Here is a 26,216-nt window from a genome sequence, read left to right on the forward strand (position 1 = left end):
CTTGGTACGCACTCACTTGCCACTTTATTAGGTACACCTGTTCAATTGCTTGGTAACAGAAATAGCTAATCAGCCAATCACATGGCAGCAATTCAAAGCATTTAGGCATGTAGAGGTGATCAAGACAACTTGCTGAAGTTCAAACCTGCATCACAATGGGGAAGTAAAGGGGATTTAAGTGACTTTGAACATGGTATGGTTGTCATTGCCAGATGGGCTGGTCTGAGTATTTCAGAAACTGTTGATCTACTGGGATTTTCACGCACAACCATCTCTAGGGTTTACAGAGAATGCAGTGAGCTGCAGTTGTGTGGATGCTTTGTTGATGTGAGAGGTCAGACTCAAATAACCACTCATTACAACCAAGGAATGCAAACTTTGAAGAAGATGAGCTACAGCGGCAGAAGACCACACTGGGTGCCACTCCTGTCAGCTAAGAACAGGAAACTGAGACTACAGTTCACACAGGCTCATCAAAACTGGACAATAGGAGATTGGAAAAACGTTGCATGGTCTGACGAGTCTCGATTCCAGCTGCAACATTCGGATGGCAGGGTCAGACAACATGAAAGCATGGATCCATCCTGCCTTGTATCAACGGTTCAGGCTGGTGGTGGTGGTGTAATGGTGTGGGGGGTATTTTCTTAGCAAACGTTGGGCCCCTCAGTACAAACTGAGCATGGTTTAAATGTCACAGCCTCCCTGAGTATTGTTGCTGATCATGTCCATCCCGTTAAGGCCCCAGAGGACCCATCTTCTGACGGCTACTTCCAGCAGGATAATGCACCGTGTCACAAAGCCCATATCATCTCAACTGGTTTGACAGTGAGTTCACTGTACTCCAATGGCCTCCACAGTCACCAGATCTCAATCAATATGATTGGCATCATAGATGTGCAGCCGACAAATCTGCAGCAACTTTTTTTTCATTTGATAGTTTGATGCTATCATGTCAATATGGACCAAAATCTCTGAAGAATGTTTCCAACACCATGTTGAAAGTATGCCAGGAAGAATTAAGGCAGCTCTGAAGGTTAAAGGGGGTGCAGCCTTTTACTAGCAAGGTGTACCTAATAAAGTGGCTTGTGAGTGTATCTTTCTATTGAGTGCAAAACTTGCCATGCCCCCCACTAACAACCTAGGGACCCCAAAGGACACCCCCAGAAGACCCATGTCCATTCCATGATGAGTCACAACTCAACGGTGGTCATAATGTAATGCTTGATCAGTGTAGATAAGGCCACAATTTGTAAAGATGAAGTAAAGTAGCTCAAATGTTCCCAGGTTCAGATGTGAAATGCCCCTCTGGTGTCATGATGGAAAAGCATTTGTATTAATGTGCTTTATGTCTTGGCCCGTGAGGACGGCACCAGTGTTTGTCATAAATGGACCATGCTCTTCACGTCAGGACATGTACAAATTTACAGACCCGTGAAGACCTCTGGTTTGATGTAGTGTCATGTGTAACATGTGGAGCAATGTGGCGCATGACATTTCAAAATGATTCAGTGTGGTTCATGACATGTACAAGATAGAGCACGGGACATTACAGGACATGATAAGGGAGCACCTGCACAGACTTTAGCGCTAAAAGGCTATAAAATGTCTTGATGCAGATTCATTTGCTTTGGTCTTCATCAGTGTGTTATATCTGCCCCTCTCATCATCCATAATCATTCATAATGCATGCACATTAACGTTCACACTTACGCACATCACACATTCAGACACTCCCTAAAGGGTACAGAAGGACATTAGTACTGTGGCCTTCAACGGTCACATACACAATGCAGCCTTCAACAGAGGATGTATTGCTCTAGGCCATAAACCGGAGGCCTTGGGCAGTGACAGAGAGCTTTCTGTGTGTGAGTGTCCGGGAGAGAGAACCAAAGGTTTAGAGGAAGAATAAAGTGTTTTAAAGTGTATATTTGTATGGGTCTAAAAAAAAAAAAAAAGAAAAAAGATGGAATGCGTATTTGTCCACAAATACAGTATGAAAAAGTGTGTTGTTGTGTGCGCGCATGTGCATCCTTATCGTGCTGACGCAGGTGTTGCCATTGACAACGGTGCGGTCACCACAGAGAGCCAGAGTTGAAAAGGGATGCATCTGTGAATACCAATCAGATTTCTCCTAGGGCATAAAGTGACCAATGGCAGATATCCATCTAACCTCCAACCCTCTCGCCTGCACCTTTGTGGGATTAACCAATGACACGGAATTGGACACTGACATGCTTTGACTAGCATATCATTTTGCAATACCTCCTGCATGAGTTATCATCATCCCATTTCAATTATGTATAAATCCTAAACTAACTTGGTAAATACCTGTAAAAACTGCTGTGTTGTATGCATTAAAATTACACCGGCTGCATGAAATTCAAACGGGGCAAAGGCTTCAAGCTAGTTCACAAAGACAACATGACGTTCTCACTGCAACATGCTCCATAACCGACACAGCCTGTACAGCGAGGCACATTAAGCTGACATGCACTCCCTATTTTTGCTGTCAGTGCTGCTATTGCTTATTTAACATTTCATGAGTCCCACTTCCACACCGCCCACAAATATAACCTGTAGGCTTCAAGCTCCACATTTTGGTAGCTTGGGTACACTCGCTAGGAGAAATAAAATCCACATACTGAGTATTACTTTTGAACATCTTCCAAATACGCTTTCAGAAAGTTATAACGCAGTTTGAGTCTGCTGGTTGGTTAGATTGCTTGACAATATGTAGTTTTTTTTGTCTTGCTTATGGAAAGTTACCGAAGCGGGTAAAAAACACACATGCAGTCCCTTAAAGGTAGGAGAAGAAAGCACAGTGTGGAGCAGTAATCTCAGTAGACGTAAAGTAACCATGAATCCAACAATGTGTGTACACAGACTATTACATTTTGTTGTCATGAATGGAAAACAAAAACACGCACTGGCACAAAGTGGGCAGGTACCAATTTATGACATAAATACATCATTCCTCTAGCACAGGGGTCTTCAATGTTTTTCAGGTCAAGGACCCCCAAACTGATAGAGAGATTAGATAGGGACCCCCTACTTAATATATGTGTTGTATCATTTTGCATTCAATATTAAGATATTCAAATAACACATGTTCAAATTCCTACCGTGGGGCCTATTGTGTACAGGTGTACAAGAAACAGTGCGCTGTTGAGACAGCTGAAGTGTTGACTGAAAACCTATTCTGTCTGCATTTATCCCTTTACTAAAATATGTTGGATTCATGTTAATGTGTATTTAAAAAGATTTAAATTCAATAGGGAAAATTCAAATAAATAAATAAATATGTATATATAAAATGTCTAATCAACCAAAGATTTTGCAACATCCTCCCTGCAGTACCTCTGCTGACCCCTAGGGGTCACAGACCCCCACGCTGAAGACCTATGCTCTTACATTTACCACAGGAAAATGTTGTCCACAGCCTTGGTTCCTACCACTAAATTTACCATGATGGCTATCAAATAGGTATCAAATATGTAACCAATGATTGGACAATTGATAATTGGTTAATTATGAGCAGACCTGGGCACGGGAGGCCCCATGGGAAGTGTACGGCCCTTTGACTGACTCTGACTGGCCTGCATAAAACTTGATGCATACTCCAGAGAGAGAATTTGTACATATTCCAGGCAGAACGTTTTTCCCATGCAGTGTCTGAAAACTAGGCTGTCATTGTTCAGAATTTGGAGTGGGTGTGGTTTTCAACAAATCATGGACTACTAAGTATGTTTTCACTGGTAAAGTAAAAAAAAAAAAAAAGCTGTGTGTTGAATTTGTGGACAGCAGACCGCCGTGTTTCAGGACTTCACTTTAAATCGACATTACAAGACAATAACACGCAGAGAAACACAAAAACCTGAAGCACGGACTTCCACGTAATGTGCAGATAACTGTGTAATCATTGCGTGTTAAGTGACAGAGCTAAAGAGAGGAAAGTTTACCTTGTTTGGATTTGACGCAGTAATTATCCACACACACTGCGCGTTGCTCTCGTACTGGATCGGGAAGTTAGGGGACGTAAAGGTCCCCGACGGTCCCTGAAGATTACTGCCACACGTTTTCACTGTGATTAGGAAATAAAAGAAGGGAGAAGAAAACATCACAGTTATTAAAAGCAAGTGTAGAATTAGCGGCGGCATTATTAGCAAAAGCAATTGCGCGGCGTTGAGTCACCGCACTACAACCGAGTGACAATTACCTTTATAATTAAACCATTTAAGAGATGCTTAGACAGGCGTTCTCAGAATAAATCCAACCACATTTATAGTTTTTAAAAGTGACAGTAATACAGCTGAGGGCTGGAAGAGAATATGCAAAGAGAAGAGAAGAGAAGAGAAGAGAAGAGAAGAGAAGAGAAGAGAAGAGAAGAGAAGAGAAGAGAAGAGAAGAGAAGAGAAGAAAGAATCAAGTGAAGACAAAAAGAGAAAGAACAGAAGGTCACCTAGATGTTATTGATACTGTCAGCAATATCTCCGTGGATAACGGTACTTAATTGGAAGCTATTGGGTGTGAAATATCACAGGATTAGCTAGAGTTGTGGTATTGGCAGAAAGAGACATTCGCCAGCAATTTACTCCCAACATTTACTGAAAGTCAACAACTGCCAAATACTACCTTTGTAATAATTACACTTCATCTTAAAAAAACAAACAAAAAAAGAAACTCCTCACCACCATGGGGGCAACACACATCTTACATTTGATGGTCTTAACATTCCCTCTGGTGTGAAAGTGGATTACCATGCGTGTTAAGTGGCGACTCTCCATGCAGACACTGTAGCAGGCACTGGAGCCACACTCAGTGGGCTGCTGAAAATGACACATGCTAGGTGTTCGATAAACCAACTAAGCCTTTTATTAGGCTTCGTGTTCTGACTGGATGTGATAGAGAACCAGCTCGCCCGTCCTTGGGTCGTCCTGTTAGAGTTGGGAGGTAATTTTCTGGTTGGTTTGAAGCAGCGTTTGTCCCTTAATTAGTTTGTTCAGCGGCAGGCCGCGAGAATACGTACAGTTAATGGGTGCACGTTCGCACAAACACGCACGCAGAAAACAAAAGAGCGCAAGCGCTCGTGTGGCTGCGTTTTGAAAACGGGAAACAAACAGGAAATCATTCAGCCGCACGTACTTTGACACGCAAATGCGCGGTCAGGAAGTGAGAGTAACAGCTAGAGCTGCAAAACAATAGGCTTAATAGGCACATGTCTTCACTGAGCACAGAAATATATATTTCCAAGCACTTTCACACACGTAAACCTGGCTGCTACTGTGACTTAGTGGTCAGAGTGAAGGGAAGGGACAGATAAAAGAATTGTACCGGAGTGTGTTTATGAGTGTGTTTCTTCATCTGTGTAACGCAGTGTATCCGCGAGGTGCTGTAAGAGAGTGTCAGAGCAAGTGCAAGGCGCCTTAGAGACAATCCCATATCGCTCTTCTGTCTCCGTGTATGTGTTTTCCTGCTTCTCCGTCTATTGGATCTGTGTCTGACTCACCCCCTCAGACTACTTGATTCTGGTGTCTCTAATTCTCAGCGCCTCTCCAGCTGACCTTCCCTCCCGTTCAGCCCGCTGCAATTTATACACCGATAGATGCCTCGAGATAGAGTGTGCGCGCGTGCTCGAGTTGAGTCGCACGTGAGAAATGATTTATCTGCATGTCTCACACGGTTTGTGTGTCTCTGCGAGCGGGTGCGTGCGGGCGCGCGCGCGCGTGCGCCGACAGCTCAATCAGCGTGTCCTGAACAAATGGCCAGCCCATCGCCGTGCCAACAGCAGAATGGGCACGATGTTGCTATAGCGATAGCGCGTGGAGGGAAAGAGAGAGTTATCACCAGAATTACCAGAGGAGCTAACATCCCATAATTTATATCAAACTCCATCCGTCTCTCGGCCTGCGTCTGTCTGTCTGCTCGTTCCGTCTTTCCCTCCGTGCCTTTTATTCGCGCGTCGGGCCATTGTCTGTGGTTGATGATTTATATTACACTCTATCATTTGCTCTCAGTGTGTGTTCATCACCTTTTGTTCACATTTTTCTTCCAGTCTGTTCTCGTGTCTTATTAGGTTTAACTTGCCAGAGGTACTGTATTAATATTTCCATTTCAATCTGCCTTCAGTTTAATCTGCTGAACTTTTTACTACACTATATTTATCTGAAATCCATAACTGATGGTTACTTTGCTGCAAAAGTTTTAAGCCGTGTGATGAGATTGTGAACATGTACAGCGTGTAACTAGTTAGCGATGTACAGTATATAGACAACATGGAATCTTAATCTTACATTAACACTGTAGGAAAATGCTAAAGAGTTCAAATCAACGTTACACTGAAGGGGCACATTTTTTTTGTTGTTAACATTATTATTAACTTGATTGGTGATTGTGAATCCAGTATCCACTTACTTTTAGCTCTATTTCGTTTTCGTGGTTTTCGTAGCTCTACCAGAAATATTTTTGGCTTCGGTTTTCTGTTGCAGACATTGACGTTATGGGACCAGAAAATCATAACCAGTGACCTTAAAGAGGCTAAAAACACATCAAGTTGCAGAGCTACGTGCTAACGCTCGGTGGTTTGACTCTAAGAACGAAACTTTTTAAAACACACATGGTCATTTGGCTCATTATAAGCGACATAAACACGGCGTGAAGCTCAGGTACTCTTGCCACTGTCACCTTCGTGGCTGCTCGAGGGGTTTAAGGTCCCAGACTCTGCAAAACATCTTGAGACTGTTTGGATTTGTTATTGACTTCTACCTATAATTATGTATTTTTCGTATTATGCAGACTGGTGAAGGGTATGTGGTTTGTGTATTTTTTGTGTTTATCTCTGTGCCTCTTCCTGTCCTACTTGTCATTATTTCTACTGGCGTATTGTGTAAGGCCAAAAGAGCTGCTCTATTATTGAGGCGACGGAGACTCCCAGACCAAATTAGCTAATGTGTCAATGGGTCTATTTGATAGAGAAAGTTTTAAAATTGATGAATGCTTCAGTTATGTTGGAGCTTCAGCGTGTGTGTTACAGTCTACACTGGTTTGATTTTATGCATTCGGATCAAGTTGATTCCCTCAAAACTTTCTCTTTCTCTCACTTCACTCACACAAACATGCGTACCTACATAGACCGCTGGGATGCGGACCATAATAAAATGAGGTTTCAGGCGAGGATCTCCAAAGTCTACGCTGTAGCATCGGCGCCCTTGTTCTCATTTTGTTTCACAGCCTCAGAGACTATCAGACGCGCACCAAAGCCGCCGGGGAACCCGACAGCGAGGCTGTTTACACCGATATTTTAATATTGTTCAGCTTTACATTATGTTGACTCCCGGTGTTTCATTCGGCGGGATCTGCCTTTACACTCAAGGTCTATCTATCTCGGCGGCCTTCTCAGTGGGATGGCCTTTGTGGTTAGCGAATCGACCCCACCACCCACCCGTGGAGACTCCGCTTCAATCATCCATGCTGTAATTCCTGCTGAAGCATACCAAGGACACTTAACCCATGCCTGTTTCAGATTATCCGTCTGACCCCGCAACCCAACCAGACGGCATAAAGAAAGCTGGAGGTAAATCGAACAGAAAATAAAACTGAATCACATAGATGAGTTTTTTTTTTTTTTAAAGTGCTCGATTCATGGGCAGGTTTGGAGATGATATGATGGTACGGTGGCCTCTTGGTTCAAGTATGTATCTGCTCTCAGTGAATTTCTTAAAAGTCTTTGTTCAAGCAGCTTCTTGAATAGAGTAAGTTCATTAGTGGAGCAACATCAGCTTATAGGTAAATTTCATATTGAAGTGACATTAGCGAAGATGATATGTGGCGTGGAAGCTGAAATTAAACCTGACTGTGATGGAAAGGACCAGGGGTTATCGTTTATTTTCTTGTTGATCACAAGAAATAACATGTTATTAAGTTATTTTTTAATTACATGTACCCAACCTTTTTTTTTATTATGAAACCAACAAGTTTCAATCTCGATGTCGCGCGAGCCAGATTCCATCTCTTTGCGAAGTTCACGCGCTCACAATTGAGCCGTCACAGCCAGATTAGACATCCGGATTTTGTGCAGACTGTCTCTTTTAACAGGCTGCCTACGGGAGCAGATAGATTGACCAATGGACACGGAGAATGATTGATGACATCATTAAGCTGGCACACAGCGTTCCAGTGGCCCTCGTTCCGGTTGAAGCGTTAATGGCCGCGCGCGCACACACACACAGACACGCACAGAAAGACAGACTGTTATTTTGTATCGCTGTTGGACCCTTAAGCTTTTCTCCTCTTTCTTCTTTGGAATCAACATATGTGCATGTGTGTTTCTGTGCATGTGCAGCACCTTTTGTGGCATCAGTATATTCAGGCAGATCGACCGAACTCCCCTGGAGTTCACACACACACACGCACGCACAGACACACACACACGCACAGACAGAGAGAAAGAGTTGGCTCAGTGGCCTTGCCATCTGTCCATTAATCAAGGTGCCACATGGACTCTCTCTCATGAAGTATTATGGGAGTGAACGCAGGGCCACTGCAGTTCGATAGCTGTTTTTGTATCTTATTTTTTATTTGCGTCCATATTTGTTCTATTGTATCTAATAAAGCGATTATCACTCTGTTGTTTTACGTTTACCTCCCTCTGTTGACTCGCTGCTCGCTGGAGCCGAGGGGAAATATTCAAGATGTGTTCAAGTTGCCCCCCCCCCCAAAAAAAAATATCCCTCCCAAATACACATTTAGCTGTATTTAAGTTTTATGAAAGGGGTGAGCCCGTTATTAAGTCATCTGGCCTGATGCTTCCTGACAGATTGCTTCTCTCTCAATCTTATTCATGAGTTCCCACTTTAGCTACTGGCTGGTTGGAAATAAAGGTCAAATCTGAGTAGTGTTTAGCTAGATACAGCCTTTCTCTCATTCTATTTATGTTCAACAGGGTATAACAAAGCAGGGTAAATAAGGACACTGCGGCTCAAAGAGCATGATGTTTTCTCACTGAAGAATGAATGCGCATTTATTTGCTTACCTGTTGAACATACTCCAGGCATTTAATTTAGTTCCATGAGCCAACAAAGCAAAAGGATGCGCAAACACTAGTACTTGATCCTCTTTTATTGGGATCAAGCCTCCTCCTCAGTGTGAAAAAACAAGCTGTGTTCTGGGGAACGATTGCGGTAGCAGCTAAATGGATTTTCTTATGACTGGACTATAGTCTGTAAGCGCAAACTGTGTGGTACAACAGTAAGGTCAACAGTGTTTATGCAGTTACTCTTGCTTTAAAAAATGTAAAGAGTTGTTGGCATAATTTTTTGGTTTATTCATTATAGTAGATCAACCGATCAGGCATAACAATATGTCCACCTTCCTAATATTGCTTCCAAAACAGTTGTGACTCATCAGAGAATGGACATGGTCCATGGTCCTATGGGTTGAGGGGAGGGGCCTCTGTGGATCAGACTTCTTCCAGTGCATCCCACAGATACTTCATCAGTTTGGGATCTACTGAATTTGGAGGCCAGATCAACACCTTCTGCTGTTTTTCGTGTTTTTTGAGTCGATGTACATGTCTAAGAAAGATCTACATAAGTGTCAGGTCCAAATGTTTCTCAGCAGAACATCGAACTGTCACAGAACGGTCAATGTTATTCACTTTTCCTGTCAGTGGTGGTAACGATGTGGCTGATCGGAGTATCTAATGAGTCTAGCTGTAACTGTACACCACCATCGCTGCACCTGTTGATATTGTATGCTCACACTAACAATGCAGTTAGGACACAAATACTATAGAAATAATGTATCGACTATAGTCCAGTTCTTTGACTACATTAAGTCATCAATAATTTTAAGTCCTATTTTAAACCAAGCGCACTGCAACTTTTACTTCTGATTTTATTAACTTCTGGTTTTCATCATGCACTTTAATGTATTCTTTTAATTTGCTCCTTTAATGTTGTTTGTCCTGCTGTTTGTCATGATGTTTTAATGTCTTTGTGAATCGCCATTACTGTTGAAATGCGCTACATAAATAAACTCGCTTTGCCTAAAGTGGCCAAACATGCACTTGCATGTTATGTCTACTTCAGTATTATATTCTGGTTGCCGGCTGGTAAAAGAGCGAGTCTGGCAAGTAAGGTAGAAGATAAAGCAGATTAAATAATGATAACAGACCACATCTAGACAATACAAAAGTTGATTCTATTCACAGCCTATTATCTCGATGATAATGCTATTTAGATGAACTGTTCTCTCTTGGCTTGGAGGCATTTTTATTTTCAGAATTTCAATATTAGATTTATGTCCCCGAGGGCAAACCTGTTTTTTTTTTTTTTTGTGAATAGGTTTATAATAGAGAGGCAGTCTTCGGTATATTTCAGCCTTTTCTTTTCAGTTAAGCCACCACTACCGAACACCTTGAAGCCTTGAATGTATATCTGCATTGTTTACCGGTGCACAGCATTGTGGTTTTTTTTTTTTTCTTTTCTAGTTTCTGTTTTGAGCGGTCCCGACACATAGCTCCAATAAGGCCTGTACACTGTTGTCAAAAGAATGTGATTTGAGTGCTGCGTGTGTCTTGTCCTCGAAGCAATCTCGGTGTTACTGTGGGATTTGAGAGATTTCTGAAGATGGATGCCTTTCTGCTTCAATGTAGTAAGACAGATACACACGGCGTAACAATGACATGTGCTGGAAAGAGTGGAGCAACAACACAACTCTCTGAACGAGCACGAGTTGATCATTTGGGAAGATTTATGCAGCCGTGTCACAAACTGTGAACGTTTAGTGTCACACAGCAACTGTTTGCCTTCTAGTTTAAGGTGGAAAACATTGTTTATGCATTCGCTTGCATGAGGGGACCGCGCTGGAGCAACGCTGTGAAATTCTCAAAGTAACAAATTTCGCATGGCGCAGAACTGCGAGCAGCAACGGCCAAACTTCAGCGAAAAATGGTTCATGTTGGGAATACCGGCTTCTGCTTTCAGAATTCAGCTGAGCTTTAATAATGTACACCTGCTCCTCATAAAGTTACAGTGAAGACGCTTCACAGTCCACGTACTTCTCTTGCAAAGATCCCCGCTGAGTGATGAGTCTGTCCCTCAGTGATGGAGGTCATTCTTTTTAGCCGTTCGCTCCTCCGGGGGAGAGGACCGGTGACTTTTAATGTCACAGACAGCCTCCCCGTAGTGAACCTTAACCCGTCATCACATGCAGGTAGATGCACGACTTGATCAGCGTGATGTCAGCGGCTGTATTATAAAGTGTTTAGCTGTGATGGACCCCTAACAGCTACTAAAAAAATAATAAACAGCCTAAGAAGCGCTGCAATATAATGAGTTGGATAATAAGGCTGACTGGCAGGAACAAACCAGAAAGCGACACAGTCGTACTCCGGCTGCTTACAAGGATCTGCACTGTCATGGTAACAAAAGCCTAATGAAGGTCAGTCCCCTCGTGTGCCTGCAGACCGGGTCCTTAAAGGAGAGGGCAAGAGTGCAGGTCCCGCAGCTGGCTAGCATCTGTCCCTGCTCAGGTGTCTCAGAACGGGACGCCAAATCCCTCCAGGCTCCTCGGGTGCTACTTTCGCCTCAGTTTTTGCTCTCTGTATGCAAATGCTCTCAGACGGATTTATCGAGTTTGAGGAGAAAGTCTCTGCGACACATTTTCAGCTCTCTCCTTCCCTGCTACACTGAGGTTGTTATTAATTACGCTTCGAAATACGTCTCATTCCTTCCTGCTCTCCCACGCAAATGCACACACATGCAGACCCACGCCCACTGAAGATTTTTTTTTTAAATTTATTTCTTTATTTTAAAGCATGTGTCTCCAGCCACATTCTGAGGCCCAGTGAAGGAAGACGTGACAAATGACTTTGGCATTTAACATGACAGACGCCCTCTCTTTCCGTGCATGCGTGCGTGTTGAAAGTTCGAGGCTGCCAGTAAAGGAGACTTAAAGAAACGTGCAAAGAATCACGCCATCATCCGGTAAATGGAGCATACGGGCAGATTACACGCCTTGCACTGTCTAAAAAATAATTGCAGTGCAGTTTTCCGTATTGCCAATTGGTATTTGATTTGTACGCCGTATTGAGAAATAATGATCGAACCCGGTGCTTGTGTGCAGTGGTGTTTACTTACTGTGTTTATGCGATTTTAGGTCTTGAATAATCACTATCGCAGCTCCCGTGATGAAAGCGCGCAGCCGTAGCATGTTAGTGAGCCGCCGCACTGCAAACACTGGATCACGGAGTGTTTTGTTTCATAATTTTATTGCCACAGGCTTGAAACACAATTGGGATCTTTTCCACTCCAAACTCGGCCTTGTTCGACAAAAATTCGCCCCAGAGAAAGGCCGAGCCAGCCCGCCGGCGACATTGTAAAGCAACGCACATAAACATTTGCGTTTTAATGCTTTCCTACCTTCAGGTCTCTGATTAGAGCCACTGGACACTGGCGTTATTTTTGGAAAAGCAGAAAATCGTTGTAGAATTTGAGGATATTTACATTTAAGGGATATAGCAGAAAACAGACTCGAGATCAGGCTGGAAAATATTCCGCTTCTTTCCTACAGTAGCTGCTTTCACTGTAAGTTTTTGGCCGTTTTTCACACGTCAGCTGACGGTACAGTACACACATCAGAATTCATCTGCATCTTCTTCATCAGTGAACGCTACACATCCTGAGGCACTTCCTCCTCGTGACGCTGTATGTAGCGGATAATGAACCCTTCCTTTTCCTGCTCGTCACTCAGGTAGAAGTGATCCAAGTTTCATTTCTCTCAGGTTGTGAACCCTCCGTATCCGTTCTCATTAAGTCCTCCGTGTACCAGATTTGCATACTGAGACGTCTACCCCCTGGAGAGCATCTTCCGCATGCGGTGGCCAAATTGCATTGCTGTGGTGCCGGCAATATAAAAACTTGTTGTGTGTACGCATTTCTTACCTTTGCAGACGGGTCGGTGGTCACTCCAGGCTGCGAAGACTTCCGCCACTCTCTGGCAGCTGATTGTTTTGCTGCCCTGAAGTACGTAGTCTTCTCCGCAAGTGAACTGCACCACGCTGCCAATGCTGCGCAGAAACACAAGCCCACAATCAAAATGCAGGAAAAAAGAAAAACTGTACTTAATGTCTAAATGTAAGCTGAACCGAGTTGTACCTGAAATCACTGCCATGGCGTTTTCCGTTCTCTGGTTCTCCTGGGTCGGGGCAGGAGTTAGACGCCTGTCTCACACCACCTTCATTTACTAAACAGAGAGACAGACAGGTGGACATCCAGGACAGACGGGTTACACACTGACACGGGGGGGTCATAGCAAAGCAGCGCTGAGTCCGCTGGGTTCAGCAGGCGCACACTCAATTTAACCGAAGCAGTTCATTTGCAGAACACGAAGGTGGGTTTAAATTGCCTGCAATACATTAAACAGCCCATTTATTTTGTACTTAGGAACTGAAAAATATATCAGATCGTTGTTATGAAGGAGTATATTTAGATTCAAAATTCGCTGTCAAGCCAATGCCGCCGCTTCAGAGGCAGCAGGAAACAGGTTAGACGGAGCAGGAGGCAGACAAACAGACGGTTAGGGAGGCGGACAGGGACGACACAGCGCTCCACACACAATCTGAATTCTCTCAGAAACACAAGAGCTAATCTTGACAGTAACGCTCCAAACATCGCACGAGTAAAAACAGAGACAACAGAAAGAGGTGCACAAATACTGAGCGACACCACGACAAACGTGCACCTGACAAGTTGCATCTCCACTCAGTCTGTCTCTAATTAACGCACCGCTGTAGTACATGCATGCAGCTCTTATTCCCTCATCCCTCTCATTCTTTATTTACCTCGTTTTGCTTTTTTTTTTTTTTTTTTTTTTACTGTTTGTCTTGCTTCTTTGCTTTCTGACAACTTAATCTTTCGCCGCCTCGCTTTCCATATAAATAACCCCGTGTCTCTCTCTCCCCTCCCCCCTTGGCTTTCTTTGAAAGCCACCGCCATATTGAACTTTTATTTCCTTAAACCTCAACCATTCAGAGTCTTCTTTCTCTTTATAACTTTTGAGTTTTTCCAAAAAAAACAAACAAAAAAAAAAAACGGCAACAACAGAGCAATGGACTGTTTGTGTGTTGTTGTGGATGAGCAAAACAAAATTACATATATTTTCTGAGAAAGCTAAAGCTGTCAATCACAACTGGAAGGCTTTTTATTGTTAAACTTAATAGCCTAATGTTTTTTTCCTACTGCAGATTCATCACTATTCTATTAATTTCTAGTAATGAGCTGCACTCCGTTGATGACCTATTTTAACTAATGTGACAGGATCTCTCGTATCCAGTATTGAGGGTGAAGTTATTTGAATGACCCCTGAGTTTCCTGCATCTCTCATTCACACCAGTGAGTGTAGAATTAGGCCACTGAGGATTTTTAAGTGTATTTTCTCAGTCGGCCATCGCTCCCTAATGTCTGGTGTCAGAATATTACCGGAGGGAGAGACACTATAGTGCGCTCATTCATTTCAAATACACAGCAAACAATGCACCGCTCGTGTTTGTTGATATTCAAACGCACAGACGGATATTAAAATGGATTTTACTTTGGTGTAAGCTGCCGATTGGTTCCCTCAAGAGTGAAAATTAAATTGTGGTGCCGAAAACTTTGCGTTTGCATTATAAGATTGTCGAATAGAATATCATGATTAATAACTGATCTTTCCTGCACAGCTTCACCATTTGAAACTATTTTTCATCGAAGTGACCTTTTGCTTTCCGTGTGCCGAGTTACTCTTGCGGCTGCGATGAGTCATTGTAAACGAATGCGTTTCGCGCAATTATCATTAACATTTTATTGAATAAAGGTGGAAAACCGAGAAGAAAATGAAAATTCAAATCACTCGAAGTCAGTTTTTTGCTAGGTTTTTTCCGACTGCTGATTTTCAGTGACGACTAATGCGCTGTTTTAATATTTTATCTTGTTCTGACTCATACATTAAAATATCGATGACATAGATAGTTTATTTAATCCTGCACAAAAATGCCGAGGCCAGTGAACCCAATTATGCGTGACGAACACAGGCCGCAAGATAATACTGCCCATTTCTGCTTTCACGCGAACACCTCCCTACCCAGGGTGTCTGGACTATCTGGCTAACATGCATATACATGTTTTGTCCGTATCAACAAACCCAGCAGGTGGTTGGTGTGTATGTGTACGTGTGTGCATTTGTTCGAGTAGATAGTTTGTTGCTTTGTTGGAGCGGCTAATTTGACCATCTGGACTATTAACACTATAACAGAGGGACTGGTTACAGTATCAGTGCTGCGTGCACACACTCGAACGCACAGAGCCCACTGAAGTCGATGCACACTCACACGCGCACGTGCACAAACACAAAAAAAACACATCCACGGGAAAAACACAAACGGACGGGGACACAGACAAACTTCAGGTCCTCGCTGAGGAGTTAAAGCGCCGCTCAGAGCGAGAGCGGATCAGCGCCTGAAACCAATCGGAGCCGGACTAATCAACACACAAATTCACATCTGCAGAGTCCGACCTCCGCCGTGACTCTCCAGCCTGTCAGGAAAACCCGATGGATCCACGATGCGCTTAGCTCGGCCATCGCTTTTCCATCAGCCCATGCGGGATTTGAGAGGTTCACGTGTAGGCAACGCAATCACAGAAACACTAGCAAACGAGGAAGACGAGCAAAAAAGAAACAACAAAAAAATGGAATCGTTCAAAAATGCATCATCACCAAGCATGCAAACCAATTAATTACGAGCAAGGTCTATTTGTCATACAGCAGTTGCTTTATTAATGTAGTGCAGGATTGTTTTAAAAAACACATCCGTGCGTAAAGAAGTGCATATGCATGTGGAACATTTTTGAACTTTTGGGTGCGATGTGTGAGATGAATTTGTGCGCTGTGTTGTATCAAAGATAAGAACATGCATAAATATCACCACAATCTGTAGCACAAACAACCTTTGTGCATTACATGTACATTACAGCATCTGAAAACACAGACGGCGGAAGAAAGTACAAAGGACTAACAGAAAGTTAAAAAAAAAAGATAAAATAAATCTACAATATGTGAGGTTACAGCGAGCACTCGGCTTTTTAATAATCTCTCCACGCCTTTTATGCATGTTCTCCCAGTGTCAGTGCGGAATAAGGTTGAGTGAAATGAAATGGTGCTCATGTGGCCAATTTTGCCTTACAATAAATCAGATGACATGGGGACCATTAACACTATTACACTCTCCCTTCAAGGTGCCTGACGTGAGACCTGGATGTATTATTACAAAAAAAGGGGGGAGGGGGAGGGAGGGATTTCACAAAGTTAGAGGAAAGCGTGATAGTTCCAACAGAGGATCAGTAAATCAACAGGGAAGTTTTTACACTTATTAGGGTTGCAGCCTCCCTAATAAATTCACAATCCAGTTTTTGCACTGACTGTGAGGGGTCATAGATAAACCAGGACATAATGTAGGCGCAGAGATACTTTAGATATGTTTTAATAATTCCGGTGCTTCTCCATGAGAGAGGAATGTCTTTATACACTCAATAATTGCTCTGATAACCCTAATGGCCTGCGTATAAATATATATATAAAATGGGTGAGAAGAGAAGAGAAGAGAAGAGAAGAGAAGAGAAGAGAAGAGAAGAGAAGAGAAGAGAAGAGAAGAGAAGAGAAGAGAAGAGAAGAGAAGAGAAGAGAAGAGAAGAGAAGAGTAGGTGGGTGGTAAACAAACATAGGAACAGCTGATTCACATCCTCTGATCGACCATAGCCAAAGCAAACCATGATTAGGCTTATCAGAAACAAGCCATGATTAGATATATCAAAGCAAGCAATGGAGACGCAAGACAGCGGGACCCCAAACACAGACGCACAAACGAAACATCACAACAACACAAAACGCACAGCGGTCGAGCGGGAAGCGAAAGCAGCGCTCTCACAAAGGCTCGGGCACTTTCAACACATTTGTGATTCGGGAAAATTTAGCACAACTTGCGGCGTCAAACGGCGACGCGCGCGGCGTGCGCATTCATGACCTCACAAGTTATCCGAAAGCTAATGAGAGATGTTTCACGTGCCGCCAATAATCACAAAAGTGTTGAAGATAACAGCCTTTTTAAGAGACGCGAGCAAAACAAAAGCAAATCGGGGAGAAAAAACAAAAAAAAAAAAAGAAAAGAAAAAGAAAAGCCAATCCAAGCCATCACATGTTAGTTCATTAGCCAGAAGGGACATTAAGATGTGAACTCACATATTGAAAACTTGTTGCTGGAGTCTTTGCCAGGGAATAATTTAACGCCCCGCGACTTAAAATCTACTGATCGCTTCACTGCGGAGGAGAACAGAATACAGAAAAGAGAAGGGAAATCAGAGAACAGATTGAATAACGTGGAAAGCAAAGGATCTTTTATTTATTTTTTTTTTAAATATGGCAGATTCTTCTCCCTCGCAATGCTGGGAGAGAGAAGAGCATAGCGGAAAAGAAAGTTAGAAAAGCAAAGTAAATTTAAAAAATAATAATAATAATAATCATAAATGGTGGACAGCAAGAGGAGCATGGAGAGACAAAGGGATACGCAGGAAAAGGGAAAGACAGTTGGGCAAAGATTGTTTCACCAAGAGGCACCGTTTCTGTTCAGGAGGAGCTCAGTTCGCCCCTCCGCGTCGCTCAAACAAACGCGTCAGATGCCGGGGTGTTTTTTCTGGAAGCCCCATCATATTCCGCACAAAAGCTGGTAAAGGAAATTGCAGCTTTAATCAAAATGACAATGATGCAGCTCTGTAATCAAAGCATTCCGATAATGGCACGTTAGAAAATAGATGGATCCTTTAATCAGAGTGAATCAAAGACAAGAGGAGACAAACCGACGCAGGGATCCCTGTCAGCGCGAGCTCTGTTTTCTAACACCGGTGACATTATTTCACTACAAGGTGGGCAATGTTGGGCCTGTATGTTAATACGCATCGGCATGTATGCTTCCAGAGATAGAGTGTGGGAGACAAAGTGAGTGGGCGAGAGCGGTGTTTGAATCCGCGCTCTAATGACAAAAAAACAAAACACCCCGGGGTAATCTCAATTTGACTCCCTCCAGATTAGATCCTTCATTTCTTTATTTCTTTATTTTCCTGCTCCACATCGACAAAATAAATGAATATATTACCAACATAAATAATGAAACACGCAAATATATCTTGTCCCAAATGACAAAGTAGTACAGTGACAAATTGCTTTAATGAATGTCTGACGGACTGTCTGACAGACGTCGTTTTCATAATGACCTGACTAATCCATTGAATGGTGACAAATGGTACGCGAGTTAATGTGCTACAATTATCCTGGTGTTAAACGAGGACTACATACATGTACATGCATCATCGCGTGTACTCCATGTCAACAATTATGCTAATGCCGAACGGTGCCGATGTACATGCACATATGTCAGTGGCTGACGTATTACTAAATCAATTAAACTACTAATTAATCTTATATTAAGCAGTGGAACAGCAGCTACATTAGTGTAATATTGTGTGAACTTATAAGCATAAGGATTTAATGAGGAAAAATTCTATGCGTGTACATCATGGACTGTAAATAAAGAAGGGAGGTGGAACAGATCCTGAGTTAAACCAAAGCGAGCAAAGCTCCCCCTGGTGACTGGCTGCAGTATAGGTCACAAGCTCCACCTCCTCCATGTTAGTTGGGTGGGCCTTGGGCCAAATTAGAAAAACTAAAGCAAATGTTTAAGAAAAAAATATATGACATATTTATATATACAAAATATATTTTTTCAAGGATGGTTTCTGCCACTTTAAGTAGTTAATGGTGATAAGAAAAGTTTTAGTTAGACGCTATAGAAACAGAACGTGACATCATGATGACTATGAGTGTCCATGCCAACTACTCTGTGACAGTAGGAATAAATACATAAATAAATAAGGGCAGTGTATAAGCCAACATCCGCTTGCAACTGGTGAAGGTAGAGAAAAGCTCAGTGTTAACCAAACAAAACTGCAAGTTTGTTTAGAGGAAGTATGGGCGGGATTTAGTCAAGTATTAGTCGAGTAGAAACTTATGTTTATACGAGGTACTTAATGAATCTGTTAAAATGTTTTTTTCAGCATATGTAACTTCATATGGTGTTGTACATTAATACCAACTTAACACATTGTCACTGTAGTGTGTGCTTAAATAGCAATGGATAGTAGTTAATGAACATCTGTCAGGAAAGTTGTGACAGACCTGTACGTTTAATGCGAACGTATGTTAATTAAAACTTAATTTAAAAAGTACAAGACAGAAAACCTTGTCTGTAAACGGTGTAGCAAATATGTTATTTACTTAAAAAAACTCAAAACCAAAGCCATCTACCTTATTCCTTGAGGATGAGCGTGTGCAGCTACAATAATTTGCGGCTGTGCAAAATGTATGCACTGCGGTCGCGCCGGCTTGTGTTGAAGAAAGGCCGTGTGAGCATTGCTAGAGTACAAGGACTCACAAATGTAGTTAAAGTCCAGGTGAGATGCTGTTTAACATTCTCTAGGAACCATGTGCTACGTTCGCCCAGAGACAGGAAGGGAACGCAATGAACCACGGCTGAAGGCTTTTCCATAGAACTTGGCACAACTCGTTGACAGTTTGCTCCGGCCCAATTTGTATCTCGCACCAAGTCTGTAAAGGTGGAAATCATGAAATGACCTTACACATCTTGAGATTCAACTCAGAGGGGACCTCTGTGCAGGCTGACGGTTCCAGGGTGTCCTCATCACACTGATCAGTATCAGGCCCAATGCAATTTTTTTCAGACTCTATTGTATTTGTTGGAAAGTGAGGGAGATCTAACACTACAAAAAGCTTGCAGCATAAAACCAGCGCTGCAGTCTGCACCGTTTGCCTGCTAAGAAGTTGCCACATTGTTTTATGTTGTTGTCCTGGCAGTGTGCTAATCTCCTGGTCTGTGAAGCAAAAAATGAAAGGGCTGCTTCACTAAAGTCTGACGGTGTGGCTCTCCCGCCGTTGCTCTCATCAACGTGGACCAAACGCGAGCAACGAGCCTGGCTAATTAGACAAGCTAGCCTTAAAGCAGAAGTATCGCTGCTTAAGGTTAAGGTGATTAAGTACGAGCCAAAGACACGTGCGCAGCCGGTGGGGGTGCAGAGGGGCGTAACACTGCTGCGGTAAAGAACCGTGAATCTGGGTAGTATCGGATAAGGGGATAAAAAAACGTATCCATCGGAGTGTAATAAAAATCATAAAATTTTTATTTTTTAAGGTAAATGAGTCAAACTAATACACTCACGAACATGACATTTCTTTACATCTTGAGTTTGCACCCAGCAGCTCATGTCTCAAAGCTGGTTATAGCAGGCTCACAGCACTATACACATAGAAACTAAATGCAAAAACTTCACAGAAATCCACCTACACAGAGAATGAAATTCATTATTCATGAATCACTAGTGTCACAGTTATCCAAGGAGGATCATGCTCGATATGTGATACAGTAAAAACTAAAACAAAAAAACTCTTCCACTGCATCTTGTTCATGATATTTAAAAGCAGTGACTCATACAGCCCCGGATCATCCTAATCTTTTTCAGGTCATTACATAAATATTTCAGAACAACAGATTTATATAAAAGTGTAGTTGGCGAGAATGGAGTGAATACATTTTCCATTCCAATGCATGTACACATGAAATTTGATGTAACAAGACTTTGGATCTTTCTGACAGGTTGGTTTGTCTAAAAATCTTATTTGCCAAAAGCAGAATTGTATTGTATCACTAATCTCGATTATCGGATTGAACTAGTATTTCTAAATATTCTAGCTGTCACAAATAAAGACACTTGGACTTGTATTACTTTCAGTACGCAGGGGATGCTGTCAAACAGAAAATAGTGTGGAAATCTGGGCCAAAAATAGTTAAAAGTCAAATTAGTTTTCGTCTGTGCAGTTTCATTCACTATATCAAGCCCCTGTTAATATGCAAGAAAGTTAAAAACGTCCATGTCACTATTCCAGCCTACAAACAGCAGCTCTGCTGCACACAACAGATGGAAGGGCAGATGCATTTAAGTAAAACACATTAGTGAACTAAAATATTTTTTCATTTGGCAAAACCGCGTTTAAGTTGTGACGGAATAACCAAGCAAAAGTTCAACAGTAATGAATCAGCACGGAAGCAGGCTTCGAAGCAAACGCTCCTCCCGCAGACTGATGTAGATACTTTTCAAATCAAAACTAACCCCGTTACCTGAGGCACAAGCCAGATCTATGACTCACCTAGTTGAGTGGTACTGGCGTGTTACCCACAATACCATCTGGGTTTCACATTTTATAAGACCGGTAGCGTGGAGCGGGGAGACGATCTCTAAGGAGGTGATTCAAACAGATAGGGCACATGCACTTTGATTGAACCCAGCAGCTTTCAGGCTGGAGGCCCCTCGCTGGTGTTTTAATGTACCCACACAGGGAAAGCAAATATTTACTCCTGACTGCGGAAACGTGTGATCTCGGATGGGGGCTGAAATACCGTGGAAGGAATTTGAAAATCTGTCTTATCTGTGTGCTCAGATTCCCGTAATGAGTCCACGTGAGAAAATGATATTCATCCAGACTGGTTTTGAATTTGAATTTGGACTGGAATTAGTTCGCTGTAGTCAAACACACGGTGAAGACTTGATGCAGTTGTGAGCTGCTGATAAATAAATGAGTGGTGCAGGAAAGATTGGACTAGCGGTTAATGCTTGCGCATAGCAAGAACCCACAATGAATCCCAGTTTAAAGCAACATGTGAGAAATAAAGGTATATTTTATGATTAGTCTCTGTCACATATATGTTTCATATATATGGGTTTAATCATATGCAATTAGTGATGGAATCAGGGGGTGAGGATGGGAATTTTACCTTCTCGGATAGCCGTACAATACTGATCTCGGAGCTAACAGACGTTTTGATAAAGCCATAGTAGAACACCAAGTCAATAATGGAAGTCTGCCTTGGTAAAATACAAGCTTCCACAATAATATAAAAGATGATAAAGGGGTAGTTCGTAGATTTATGAGCTCATACGGACGCCCTGAGGCTAAGACGTGTCCCTGTACTCTGTCTGACTAATGACTTTTAAGCTGAGGCTGACAAGGCAAAGGACAGAGGGATTTATTTACACAAAACCTAATTGTATATTGTGCTAAATGCTCTCCTTTTCCTTGGCTGTAATTATCCGGAGCACTTAGCACTTCAAGATGTGTGCACTTGATCACGAGTAATTTTGAGACATTATGAGTGTCATATCGGAGGTACCATACAGTCGACAACATCCAATATGTCAGCCTCCCTAAGGGGGCGCGCCGTGTCACCGCTCCAGTTGAATAATGTTCCCGTATTGGTGTTTGACTAGTGTTGCTTTTCTACTGACTGACTTATTTTGTTGCCACAGCATTGGCTGACTGATAATGCCGTCAGTTGTTCATTAAGAGCCAATCACAGCCCTGCAGACACAGAAACTCATGAATAGGTAATGAAGAGAGATGATGGAGGGATGTGATTGGTAGCGAGTGCCGCAGGGAAGGAAACAGATTGTTCATACCTGACACACACATAGACAGCGGGTGGTGTGTGTGTGTGCGCGTTAGTAGACAGATTCATCAATTTGAAATGGAAGCAGGAACGCAAACTTGGAAATGCACATATACATACAGCATTTAGAGCTGAGGATCACAGACACACGGGCACACAGTGCTTTATGTGAGCAGACACACTAAGCACACACAAGGGCACACACACATTCACCGCCAGGTGTTGAGGGGTGTCGGGTTGGGCATGAGAGCAGAGCACCATGCAGGGAGGAGCGTGGACAGAATATCTAATCAAAGTTACCCTCAGCATTTATGATCCTGCGTCTATGGCTTAAGATTTGATCCTGGTGCTGCATCAGGACAGAATTAGTGGAGGAAGCACTGAGCGCCGAGCATTAATGAATGAATAAAAAATGGTAAATAACAGAGGAGAGGAAGCTAGCGAGCACACTGTCTTTACTTCATCGTTCAGCAACGAAATGAAAGGTTTGCAGTAGGTAAACAAACAGGCCATCAAGTATACCCGTAGCGCATGGTAATTATGTCTGCACGCAGTGTCTGAGGAAGGAAACATGTCACAGATGCAAGCCACACTATGCTTCACTGCAATATCCACAAGAGGAGGCACAGTTGTGAGCCCTAGTTTCGGTTCGCCGTTGACCTACCTCGTAGGGACCCGTAGGGCGCAGACAATCTAACTGTGAGTCACCAAAAGAATGGCTACTGCAGGTGTGGCCTTTGCTGATATTCTTGACACTTAATTGGTATTAAATTGACTTACAGTCTGCTAAAAGTTGATGCATCGCCTCCTCCTTCAGGTGCTTAGGTCGTTGGCGAAGACCGTTACGGGTCGGGGTCGGAAGTCCCGACGGAATACAGCAATCAGAGCAGCGTTGTGACATTTTCATTATGCTGATGCTGTAGGGAAACTGCTTTCTAAACATTTAAAATTGTGAATGCAGAATCGGCCCTATTGATTCAGGGGTGCCACCTAGAATTCAAACAGGATGACCAGGGAAGGTCACACGCAGCCGTCAGTCAAACCCCCCCCCATTATGTCTTGGGAACAGCTCCATCTAGTTTCACCTTTATGGATCAAATGCATCATAGTTTAAACAAACCGAACTGGATCATTTCCAAAACCACAGACGAGACTTTTCCTGCAGACTACAAAGCAGGCCAGCCTCCTTTGACTTCACATACGTATCAACTTGGGCTTGTAATTGAGATCGAAAGAACTATGAGAGAAACAACAGATTTGATTGGGCTGGTCTGCTCCAGCTGAACCTTCTACAAGGCATGATCATGGTTCTGCTACTATTCAGTTACTACAGTGAGCACACGTGTGTGGCTAAAAAAGTAGTTTGAAAGATGTGAAACAAGGCATTGCAATTACCTAAAAGCCCATAAGCATGGAAAATAGTATCGGAAAATTATGTTTATTACAGGAAAAATTGAGTTTTGAGTGTGCAGTGTGAAAGGAAATCACGAAACAGAAGAAATGTGTTATGTAATGCGTCGAACTCTATTGATGAAAACTAAATTGCATCTTCAAACGTCTTGTTTGAAAGAGAGGAGTATACTGATACACCTTAAAAGTTGATGTGCCGCCCAGCGATACTACTAAAATAAAAATGCTGTGTGGAAGTCTGCATTGGGAGATTGGAATCTGCCGATTCGAAACCTTATAAATCACACCAGGCAGCACAGTGCGGTACCCCTGCTGCACCTGTAGTCAAGTTTAATGGCTGGAAATATAAAAAAAAACACACTGCGAAACGTTGGAACAGATCTTTAGAGAGTCAGCTCTGCTTTCAGCTAATCCTCAAAGAGACGTCAATCCAGTTAATATTTGGCTGCAATCTCAGTCTTTATAGATTTTATGTTCTACGTGAAACATTTTCGAAATGGCAGCTGGCAGCAGAGTTCACATTGAAAAGACATGTATGATAATGATCAGTGACCTACTGGGCCTCAGACTGTGAACATTTCCAGACTGTGTTTGCCTTTAAATGTTAAGTAATTTCCGTCAAGAGCCATTAATACGAATAGGAATTACAGATACACCAATCAGGCATAACATTATGACCACCTTCCTAATATTGTGTAGGTCTCCCTTGTGCCTCCAAAACGGTTGTGACTCATCAAAGAATGGACATGGGCCTTCTGAGGGTGCCCTGTGGTGTCTGGTAACAGGATGTTAGTGGGGGACCTTAAGGTCCTTTGGGTAGAGGGGGGGCCTCAGTGGTTCAGACCAGGTCAACATGTGCATTTTTTCATGTCTTTTTTTTTTTTTTGAGTTGTTCCTAAACCATTTTTGTGTGTTTGTCTGTGTCAGGCTGCGAGGGCTGCTGCCATCAAAGAGTGTCATTGCTATGGTGTGGGGGTGTCTGGTCTGGTCTAGGTGGGCGGTACATGTCTAAGTAACATCCACACAAATACCCGGTCCAAAAGTTTCCCAGCAGAACGTTAAATTGTCACAAGACGGTCAACGTTGTTCACCCGTTAGTGGTTTTAATGTTTTGGCCGATTGGCATATACACGTTTTATAAAATAATCCAAATGACACATTTCAATTCAACCTCTCGTGTTCAAGAGAGAGTATTGTAGCAGTGAAGCCTCAGACGAGCTTCTCCGTGATCACATTCTCTCAAGATGTTTTAACTCCGGCGCCTCCTTTGTCTGTTTATCTGCAGCGTTTCGCTTTGAATACTGATCCCACCTGTAAAAGGAGATTTAGACGCGGAGATTCTGCGCGGAAGTTAAATTGCGCTTTTAATCATCGTGTTTTCAGGTAACTTCTACATCCTCGCTTTGCAGCACTGCCAAAGCTCCCCCCCCCCCGCCCTCACTTTCTGTAACGTTAATGTTCATTACGAGATGTGCCAGACATTATTTTTCATTGCGAGAGACCAAAATGTGTTCAGTAAATGGAACCTCTGGCAACCGTTCAATCAACCAGCGGGCTCGCTGACTGACCTGCTAACTGGCTGAACGTCGACAGGAGTAAAAATCTCATTGACTGGATATGAATAACTTCATGAATGACAATTAGACTGCAGGAATACAGCTGGTGTCTAGTGCGTAATGGTGGCCGAGACATTTTTTTTTCAGTGTGCTCCACAAAAAAAGCTCCGATGCCTGGTTATGAGGCATAAAGAAAGTTTACAGAATATGACAGTATGACAAAAAGGGAAAAAGGCAACACGATTGAAATGGAGTTGCTTAGACGGAAAACAACCCATGCCCGTGGCTATTTTGCTTCGGTATTTTCTTCTGTGAGTCCACTCACAGCAACAACTCAATAAGATGTAATGACTGAAATGCTCTGCTTCTACCTGTAGGTTTTCCAGCTAAATGATGATTAGCTCACCATGAACGACCCACTCTGAGGCACATTTCGAGCACTTCACTAATTGCCCATCATCATAAGTAACACATTATATTGCTTGTAACTTTCATTTCTCAGCCCAGCTATGGAAGTTGGAAATTGAAATGTGCACAGAATCCTGAGCTGAACTCAAATACTCATCATCTCAGTGTTAACTCCTTGTACGCTAGATGACAGACTGGCAACTGAAGCTTAGTGGAAGTGAAAAAAGTCAGGTATTTTGATGTTC

The 26,216-nt window shown here is 42.7% G+C and overlaps 1 protein-coding gene across 6 annotated transcripts in view; it reads right to left on the bottom strand.

The window, feature by feature from the left end:
* csmd3b (CUB and Sushi multiple domains 3b) overlaps nucleotides 1–26,216 on the bottom strand; it is a 316,533-nt gene that overhangs the window by 101,263 nt on the left and 189,054 nt on the right. For all 6 annotated transcript variants that reach the window (XM_047604800.1, XM_047604799.1, XM_047604798.1 and 3 more), the window contains exons 8-11: nucleotides 17,269–17,346; nucleotides 13,155–13,242; nucleotides 12,942–13,066; nucleotides 3,960–4,081 (exon numbers count right to left, since the gene is read on the bottom strand). In XM_047604800.1, the coding sequence (XP_047460756.1) occupies nucleotides 3,960–4,081; nucleotides 12,942–13,066; nucleotides 13,155–13,242; nucleotides 17,269–17,346 (413 nt within the window). The remainder of the gene's footprint in view (nucleotides 1–3,959; nucleotides 4,082–12,941; nucleotides 13,067–13,154; nucleotides 13,243–17,268; nucleotides 17,347–26,216) is intronic.

Source organism: Mugil cephalus, chromosome 14, assembly GCF_022458985.1.
Source record: "Mugil cephalus isolate CIBA_MC_2020 chromosome 14, CIBA_Mcephalus_1.1, whole genome shotgun sequence".
In the NCBI taxonomy this organism is placed as follows: domain Eukaryota; kingdom Metazoa; phylum Chordata; class Actinopteri; order Mugiliformes; family Mugilidae; genus Mugil; species Mugil cephalus.